The sequence below is a fragment of the Girardinichthys multiradiatus genome, chromosome 20 (genome assembly GCF_021462225.1).
Source record: "Girardinichthys multiradiatus isolate DD_20200921_A chromosome 20, DD_fGirMul_XY1, whole genome shotgun sequence".
Taxonomy (NCBI): Eukaryota; Metazoa; Chordata; class Actinopteri; order Cyprinodontiformes; family Goodeidae; genus Girardinichthys; species Girardinichthys multiradiatus.
The window spans coordinates 37371159-37380708 of record NC_061812.1 but is presented as its reverse complement, the minus strand read 5'-3'; the positions used below and the strand labels follow the sequence as shown (position 1 = coordinate 37380708).

The 9550-nt window shown below is 39.9% G+C and overlaps 2 protein-coding genes across 2 annotated transcripts in view; one reads left to right on the top strand and one right to left on the bottom strand.

Moving 5' to 3' along the window:
* The first annotated feature begins 335 nt into the window (after nucleotides 1–335).
* On the top strand, nucleotides 336–4257 carry psmd6 (proteasome 26S subunit, non-ATPase 6). Its single transcript, XM_047347505.1, has 8 exons — nucleotides 336–589; nucleotides 1019–1224; nucleotides 2284–2429; nucleotides 2506–2725; nucleotides 2806–2914; nucleotides 3046–3214; nucleotides 3869–3946; nucleotides 4040–4257. The coding sequence occupies exons 1-8, from the start codon at nucleotides 445–447 to the stop codon at nucleotides 4134–4136; spliced, it is 1170 nt and encodes a 389-aa protein (XP_047203461.1). The 5' UTR covers nucleotides 336–444; the 3' UTR covers nucleotides 4137–4257.
* A 37-nt stretch (nucleotides 4258–4294) lies between these two features.
* Nucleotides 4295–9550, bottom strand: part of LOC124856726 (ataxin-7) — a 42880-nt gene continuing 37624 nt past the window's right edge. The window contains exon 13 of the mRNA XM_047347504.1: nucleotides 4295–8444. Coding sequence (XP_047203460.1) covers nucleotides 8427–8444 — 18 coding nt within the window. The 3' untranslated portion in view covers nucleotides 4295–8426. The remainder of the gene's footprint in view (nucleotides 8445–9550) is intronic.

The window sequence follows — 9550 nt, the reverse complement described above, 5'->3', positions numbered from 1 at the left end:
TCGCTTCAGCTGTATTCTCGAAGACTATTATTTCATAAGATGGAGAAATGGGTGAGTTTATGTTGTGGCTGCGATTTTAATACAAAAATCTAGGTGGTGGACTATGAACATGAGTTAATTCTTTGTTAACTTGTGTGAAAGGAACTAAGAAGTTCTTGTTAAGGACGAATTTGCGCAAAGCTAACTCGAGAGGAGCTTTAAAACGTTAAAGGAGCCGCTGCTTGTGCAATGTTTAACAAATGTGCTGTTTGACATTGTGTCCGCCAGAGGGCGGTAATATAAAATTGCCTATATCGACTTTGTTGTGCTCCGCTCTTTTCTCATGTGGCTCCGGCGGAAACAACACTGTACAGTGTTTTCCGTAGTCATCGTTGAATAGCTGGGCAACAGCGAAGAGTTGACTGCATATACGTTTACTTGTTTGCCTGTTTATTAAGAGACAAAATGCCCCTGGAGAATCTGGAGGAAGAGGGTCTGCCTAAGAACCCCGATCTGAGGATAGCTCAGTTAAAGTTTCTGCTCACCATGGACGGCCACCGACAGGACGAGAAAGTGAAGACCGAGCTAATGGATGCTATCAAAGCTAACAGTGAGTTAGCCTTTTTAAACGGAGCTATAACACTGAGTTCTTGCTAATATAATTAAACCAAGCGTTGGTAGCTGTTTGTTAGACGGAGTTTTTTGTGGATTGTTTTACCCGAAGTATGGATGAAGTTTGAAAAATTCACGGTTAAAGTAAATACATGGCAAGAATATTAGCTTGTTGGCTAACACTTCGCGCCAGACAATAAAATGTCTTAAGTACAACACTAAGAAGGTCAGACTTTGTGTTTATTCCGTCAATTTTATCAGTATAAAAACTCTACAGGGCAAAGGAAAATTAGGGGGGTACCTGACAGCTTTACCACACATCAACCAAAGATGTAAAGCCTCATTAATCATCTCGCTTTGATTTAGATTTCCGTTTTTTTTGTAAATGAGACATTAAATGACCATGCTGGATTTGTGTCTGCTTCAGATATGGCTCCGTATTACGAGGGCCTCTGCAAGGAGCTGAAGTGGCCGCTGGACTCTGAGCTGCTGAGCAAAATGAAAAAGGCCAACGGGGAGGAGCTGAAGCGCCTGGATGATGTTCTGGAGGATGCGGAGAAAAACCTGGGAGAGAGCGAGATCCGGGATGTCATGATGGCTAAAGCGGAATATTTGATCAGAATTGGAGATAAGGTGAGATGGTTCAGCAAGGACGTGGAGTGTGTTCAGGTGCATGCCAACAAATTAGTAAATCAAAAGTTAATTCAAAGTGAAACTGATACAGGGATTCATTACGGATTGATATGTTTCAAGCATTTATTTCTGTTAGTTTTGATGATTATGGGTTTCAATTAATAAACCACCCAAAGTGTTGTTTACAAAATAAATTGTAAATGTTGCATAAAACCATTACAAAAAGAGGATTTTTAATGGACAAGTGTTATATTATGGCCTACATGATCATAAAAAAGACCGCTGACTTGACAGTAGTCCAGCAGACGGTCACTAACACCTTCCAAAAAGAGAGTACCACACAAAAGATCATTGCCTAAGAAGCTGGCTGTTCACAGAGTGCGCTATGCTGTTTTATCAATGGAAAGTTAAGTGGAAGGTGAAACTATTGTAGAAAAAAGACTGAAATAAAAGAACCATTGAAAAAAATGGTAAACATAGACAGTTAAACAAGTATCAAAATTCAAATAAAGTCAAATTAAGAACAATCTAAATGTTTAAGTTAAATGAAATAATTCTAAAAATAAATCATAACATATAATAAAGTTGAATCAAAAACCAGAAAAAGAGTAGCTTTTAGTTAAAAAAATAAAAAAATGTAATTATCTTAAGTATTTTCATGTATTGTAAATATATTTTATCACTGAACTCCTCAAATTAAAGGAAATCTATAAAGTTTTAACAGTTTAGATTACTCCGTTTCCTCTTGTGGTCCTGATCCCCATTTTGGCCATTTGACTCTTATGAAACAGGAGCGAAACGGACCCCTGATCAAACCTAAGTAACGAGTTCATGGTAGTGAAGGAGAACATTTACCTGCACAGGTCTGTTTGTGATGTGACTGTTTCAGACTACATGCTAATTTCCTTCATGTATTCAAAAATCTTGTAATAACTGTTCTTGTTACATGTTTAAATTGTTCCCTCTAAAATGGTGCATTATTAACAAATTAATTGAAGTAATGACTTTTAAGTGAACAGATCAGGACTGACCTCTCCATTTTTCTGTCTGTCGCTGTAGGAGGGTGCTCTAACAGCTTTCAGGAAGACGTACGACAAGACGGTGGCTTTGGGTCACAGGTTAGACATTGTCTTCTACCTGCTGAGGATTGGGCTCTTCTACATGGACAGTGACCTCATCACGCGCAACTCAGAAAAAGCTAAAAGGTAAATCCTCCTCTGCTTTGCTCTGAAGCATCCTCAACTTTTTGGAGTATAACGGTCGCGTTTCTTTTTTGTGCAGCCTCATCGAGGAGGGGGGAGACTGGGACCGGAGGAACCGTCTGAAGGTGTACCAGGGTCTCTACTGCGTGGCCATCAGGGACTTCAAGCAGGCTGCAGAGCTCTTCCTCGACACAGTCTCCACCTTTACCTCATATGAGCTCATGGACTACAAGACCTTTGTTACTTACACAGTTTACGTCTGCATGATTGCCCTGAAAAGGCCCGACCTCCGTGAAAAGGTAAGGAAAAACGTGAAGGAAGTGTTCACGTCTGTCTATATCTGTGAGCATGTCCCTGTGTTAAATCTGTCTTTCTTCAGGTGATAAAAGGAGCAGAGATTCTGGAGGTGCTGCACAGCCTCCCTCCCATCCGCCAGTATCTTTTTTCTCTGTATGAGTGCCGTTACTCGGTCTTCTTCCAGTCTCTGGGTGAGTTCGTCTTTTTTTTTTTTTTGTTAATTAAATTGCACCTTCTGGATCATAATGAACTTATATCTCCTGTGTATTCTGTGCTGAAACTGCTGTTTCATGTCATTCTGATGTGAACCTTTTCGTTCCAGCCCTGGTGGAGCAGGAGATGAAGAAAGACTGGCTTTTTGCCCCACACTACCGCTACTATGTGAGGGAGATGAGGATCCAGGCCTACAGCCAGCTGCTGGAGTCCTACCGCTCCCTTACGCTGGGATACATGGCCGAGGCCTTCGGCGTCAGCACAGAGTTCATTGACCAGTGAGTTGTAAAGTACATTGGCGAGCCGTGTAACACTTTATAATGTAGAAAATGTTTAGTCTGCGTACAGCTAAGCATGCACTGCAAATATCGGATTTTCCTGATTTTCCATACCAGATTCCTTGGTATGTAACTAGCGTCTAATAGAGGTTATGGAGCTTTAGAGGAACCAAAATGTTGCTCTGCCGCACTTCTCAGACTTGGACCTCCCTTCCCATCTTCTTAGCAGGGAAAAGGAAAGTCACAGATTACTAATTAAAACGTCCTAAAGTCCAATCATACTTTTTTTTTTATTTTATGTCACATTTATGTTCATTTTAAAGGGATTGTTACCAACAATCTGGCCACCAGTTGAACACAATTCTTAAAATAAGATTTGTTTTCTTCCACTAAATAAATGTCAAATTGAATTTTTTAACGTGCTACTGCATTAAAGGTGGATTAATATGAAGGCTTTTTACGCATCTTTGCAGTTTTGTCCGGCTCTAGGTACGCATTATATCCTCTCAGAAAGTGTCTGAGAGGACTAATAAGTAATTAGTCACTTATTGCCAAATCAGTTGGTACGTTGCTTCTCTGTAAAGGTTTACACGAATCCTCCTGTTGCTGCTTTGTTTTAGGCCAACAGACATGAATCTCATTTTCTTTCTGCAGGGAACTGTCCCGATTCATAGCCGCCGGACGTCTGCACTGTAAAATTGACAAAGTTAATGAGATCGTGGAAACTAATAGGTAACAGTCATACATTTAAATACCCTAATATACTAATACAGTAATTTGCAGGCAGACTATGAAACATACATGTTGTTCTGCTCCTTTTTGCAGACCTGATAGCAAAAACTGGCAGTACCAGGAAACAATCAAAAAGGGCGACTTGCTGCTCAACAGAGTCCAGAAGCTGTCGAGAGTCATTAACATGTAACTGTGGCGGCCATCTTTATTTCAGTGATGGAGAGTTGCAGTTTTCCTCTTGGTATACCAACCCTGTTATGTCTGACAAAGTGGCTTATATTGTGTATATAATAAAACCAGTTTACCTATAATGGTGTCGTTCTTTTGACAAACAAGGCAGAGGCAGCATTTCATATAAATAACAGTATAAATTATTTTATTTACACAAACCTGTTACAAAACAAATATACTATACAATCTTTTTCTTTAAATATTAATTCTAACCTATGTTTTGTTCATGAATTACATAGCAGCCAATACATAAGTCCAGCTGAAAATGATTCTGATAATGTATACAAAAAAACAAAAATCTATACACGCTTTTACAAAGTAAGAATGGTGGGTTTGGTGTTTTCGATTTTTCCTTGTATTCTCTCTCACGTTAACATTCCAGGTCTGCGGTGCGGAAGAAAACAAAACATCCTCAATGTTTCCATCTACAAGAAACAAAAATCTGAGTGGAGTTCAAAAGGTGAACAAAACTAAATTTCTACATGTCGTCTGAAGACAAAAGTGTTTTTACTGAGTAGATGAGAAGCTCGGCTTTTAAGGGTTCACAAGCTGATATTAAACCAAACTCCAATACTTTGAACATTCAAATAGGGTAGAACGACCTTAACGAATCCTGTCCTCAAAGAGTCGGGGGGGAGAAACAAATTCAGGCACTTTCTTGATTTGATATTTCTAAAAGCTGCTGAACTCATTCTGTAAAAACTGCGATTTAAATTGTTTGGCAACAAGGAAACAAATAGCAGGACTGTTTTGAATTGATCCTCTTCCTTGCAAAGATTGCCAACGGGGGTCACTAACGGGGGTCACGTAGAGTTGGATTTGTAGGCAACATAAAACCGCCAGATAAAAGCACATGTGATTCAGACCTTGGTAAGTGAATAAAGGTATCTCTTGTACAGACACATGCTACAGTGGCGACATCTCCCCGTCTCTCCTTAAAGGTTGAGTACACGATTCATGAGATGCTTCGACATACAGCTGTATTGCATTGTATAGACTTGGCAGTGAACCACTTCAAATAGTCACGTCCACAGACAGATTTTTTTTGTTGTTTTTAATAAATAACCTTGAAAATTGTACCAGAAAATTCAGCGTGTAGGAAAAATGCCCGTGCAAAAATACATACTTTACTATGTACAATTCGTTAACAAAATATGTATTCTCAAATAGGGACACTTGTTTGATACATAGGCTACGGGAAAACGATGTGAATTAAAGTCTTTCCTAAAAAAAAAAAGAAATCTTTTGGCTCTATTTGACATCAGTAGGGGATTATTTTCTAAATCAACGGGTTGCCAAAAAGCTCAGATATTTCTGGTGAAGCCATCTCCATGAATCTCGCACCAGGAAACTCAACTGAAACCACTATTCAAAAGCAGACATCCTGATACGACGACTGCCTGTTTAAGGACTCATTTCTGACAAAAACATTCACGTGCATCTCAAACTAGAATACGATCCAAAATTTGTTTCGATAAGCCCATTTAAACAGGTTAACTCATAGACTTAGAGATCTGTTTGATGATTATCTCATTCAGCTGATAAACAGTTTCGCAGACAATTAAAGTGTTACATAAAACCCATAAGAAAATGCTTTTTAACAAGATTGTGGGGAAGACTTGACAGTTGTCCAGCAGACAGTCACCAACACTTTCCACAAGCCTCAAAAAGGCTGTTAAGAGTAATGAATTCAATCATATTAATGAAAACTTAAGTGGAGGGAAAAGTATAGTTATAAGGGCGCTCATGCAAAAGAAATCACTGCAGCCTTAAGAGGCGCAGCATCCAAATTTACTTTAGCTTCAGTGTGAAGTTTTGATTTGGGGAGTCATCATCTGCTGGCGTTGGTCCACTGTGTTTCATCAAGTCAGAGCAGAACATTTACAGCAATTCATACACTGCCTAAAGTACCAAAGGCTGCTTTAATGACCATGTTATAACTGTGCTTGACTGACCAGCAAACTCTCCTGACCTGAACCACACAGCGAATCAATGGAGTATTGTCAAGAGGACGAGACACCAGAACCAGCGCAGATAAGCTGAAGGTCACTATTAAAGCAACCTGGGCTTCCTGAACAGCGCACCAGAGCCACAGGAGGATCTCCTCCTTCTCACACTGCACTGATGCAGTAATTCATCCAACAAGACCAAGAACTAAGTGCATATACATATACTGTGCAGTACATGGACATACTTTTCAGTAGGCAACATCTCTCTATTAAACGTCCCATTTTTATTGGTCTTATGCAATGTTCTGATTAAACAAGAAACTGAACATTAGTTTTTCATTGGCTGTAAGCCGTAATCTCCCAACTGAATAGAAATAAATCTTATATTAATGTATCACAGTGTCTTTACTTGAGTTTCACTTTTTTAATCAAATAACTGAAACAACCTTTCGAATACATACCATTTTATTCAGCTCAACCTGTTTTAGCATATGCCGGTCATATGGAGATCCAAAAGTGCCTACATTTGATAAAAGATAATTGCAATCAAATACATAAAACATTTGTTAAAGATATAATTAACTACAGAATTGAATATTCGTTTTAATTATTAAAACAAACATTTATTAAACCAATTGTGACATGGTTGGATGCTGCAGCACATCATGAACTTATTTTAGTGGGCAGCATTATCCATTAAAGTGAGTGGGCGGGACCTACTGTAAAAGTAACCAATCAGATGCCAGATTCTGTGTTTGATGAGTCACAGTGACAGTTTGAATTACTGCATGGTGCACCGCAGCAAAGAAACCATGAAATGAGTGAATACTGAAATAATTATGTGACTTTAACAAGTTATGGCTTCATACTTAATTCACATGGAATTTGAACCATATATTTTGCAAGAGATTGACATAATAATTATGCGTATTTTATTTGAATGGTGTATAAATAATACTTAAGGATTTATTTATTACATATCTGCAGTTTTGGCACTCCATAGTCAACAGCCACATCCCTACCCAAACCACAGTGTGCTGCTTGAAGCGAGGCGCTGAGAAAGTAACACCCAGAGATTTGGTAGTGGTTAGACACTGGGAAGGACAATTAAACCCCACAGAAGAAGGCAAGCAGACGTGCAAGTTTGTTCCAGTTGAGACGTACCATACCTGACTCCATGTAAAACCAGAAATAAACAGTACAATTAACATCTGCCCGCACGTAGCTGAGAATTTAACAGCTTTGTGGGGATAAAGTAGGTAAGTTGTGGCTGTAACAACACAGCTTGCTCAGGTTTTCCTCATATCTACATTGCACCTATTACTTCTTCATGAGCTGACCCCCTCCCCCATCCCCCTTTGTATCAAAAATAAAAGTAGTTGGCAAAGCTGTGGCAGCTTTTGGCGAGCACTGTGGACAGATAAGTAGTGTGTGTTGCTTTGTTTGTTGTTTTTTGCACAATGCCGATTCAGGGAACTAACGTGTGTCCGCTCAGGGGCAGGCCTTTCTCTCCAACAAAAGAATGAATCCAATGGGCACATCAGGTGTCCTTATTCACATTTAAAAGCACAACCTGTCTTCACCAAGTCTGTAAAGACCCTTTGTAGTACAGTGTAAAAGCTCATAAGAAATCAGACAAAGGTAAAACTTGCATAATTTTTTTGGATGATTATAGGGTTGACCAGATTAGCCGCTGGGGGGCTTGTCATGGGTGACTGCATGTAACCCGAGGTTATTGAATGTATCAAACTGTAACAAACATTAAAAAAACGTTGTTGAGTGTTGTTTAAGGTGTCGCAATTATCACTTTGCTTCTCCTCCAGCTCCTTGCAAGGCTTCTGAGATCAGGCGACAGGGGTGTAACTAAGTTGGGGACTCCAGCAAAATTTGACATGGGGGGGGAAAAAAAAAAAAACACATTTACACATTCGCTCTTCACCTTACACAGAAAAGATCGGCATGTTGTGTCCCCTCTACCTCCTACACAGCTGGGAAGACCTCTCGGATTACTGGGACACGACCCAGGTAGGGGGGATTTCTACGCTGCATTCAGTACCTCTGCCCATCCACCTCTCTTCAGACACACACACATACACACACACACATGGCTTTGGGAGAAAAAGTAAGGACCACATCTACTTCACTGGGCAGTCCAGATCATCTCCACCCTGAGGATTGTGGGAAGCTGAGAGTCATGTGGATTTTTTTTCACAAGGCCTCGTGCAGTCCAGAACAGCTTGCAGACAACTCTGGACTTTTCTCCGTCTGCCCGTTTCCATCGCAGAGGCAGGAAGTCGCTGTCAGGGACGAGCTTTTGGCTGTGACAAAAAAAAAAAAAAAAAAACAAGGAAAAATGAGCCGTTGAGACAATTTTATTGAGAGGTTTTACAGAAAAGTAGATCAACTGAAAGATCTCTTTAGTTATTTCTTAAGAAGGTGACCTTTACTATTTATCTAAGGCCCTGTGCACATGACAACAGTCCATTAAAGACTGGATTGTTTTACCATTTCATCTGCATGACAACATTTTAATTGCGATCTCCGTATACAACACATTAGTAGAAATGTTAAAAACGATGTTGTTTCCATACCACACCACTAATAAGTGGTGTGTTTTTTTATGTAATTCAACAACCTGCCTTGAAAGGCACCACCACTAAACGTTTGAAATGTCAGGGACTAAAATGTTTATATGGACAGATGAGGACGTTCAACCTTTACTTATAAAACCACCAAATTTCAAGCGAACTTTGAGTTTCAGTTTATTTATATAGCGCCAATTCACAACACATGTTGTCTCAAGGCACTTCACAAAAGTCAGGTACATACATTCCAATTAATCGTAACCGTTGAACAGTGCAGTCAGATTCAGTTATTTATTAAAATTGGATAAAAAGTTTTCTATCTAAGGAAACCCAGCAGATTGCATCCAGTCAGTGACTTGCAGCATTCACTCCTCCTGGATGAGCATGTAGAGACAGTGGACAGTCACGTTGACTTTGCAGCAATCCCTCATACTGAACATGCATGTAGCGACAGTGGAGAGGAAAAACTCCCTTTTAACAGGAAGAAACCTCCAGCAGAACCAGGCTCAGTGTGAGCGGCCATCTGCCCCGACCGACTGGGGGTCTGAGAGAACAGAGCAGAGACACAAAGAGAACAAAGAAGCACTGATCCAGGGGTCCTTTCTATGGGCTGGAAAAGTAAATGTTAATGGATGTAGCTCCTTTCACCTAGAAAGAAAGAACAGATAAACTCTGAGCCAGTTTTCAAGGTTAGAGTCTGAAAGAGAGCACATAGAGTTAGTCACAGTTAAGCTCAGTCAATCGCCATTTCTAGGAGAGAGAAAGTGTTAAACACTAAAAGACAGGGCCATGTGGGTCATCGGTAGAGGGTGAGTATTAAGTTGTTGCCAGCAGAAGCT

What these genes read in the sequence shown, in the direction of transcription:
- psmd6 (XM_047347505.1), top strand. Translation starts at nt 445, where the DNA reads ATGCCCCTGGAGAATCTGGAGGAAGAGGGTCTGCCTAAGAACCCCGAT. An exon ending in GGATGCTATCAAAGCTAACA is followed by an intron (nt 590 to 1,018) that starts GTGAGTTAGCCT and finishes TGTCTGCTTCAG; the next exon opens with ATATGGCTCCGTATTACGAG. An exon ending in TGATCAGAATTGGAGATAAG is followed by an intron (nt 1,225 to 2,283) that starts GTGAGATGGTTC and finishes CTGTCGCTGTAG; the next exon opens with GAGGGTGCTCTAACAGCTTT.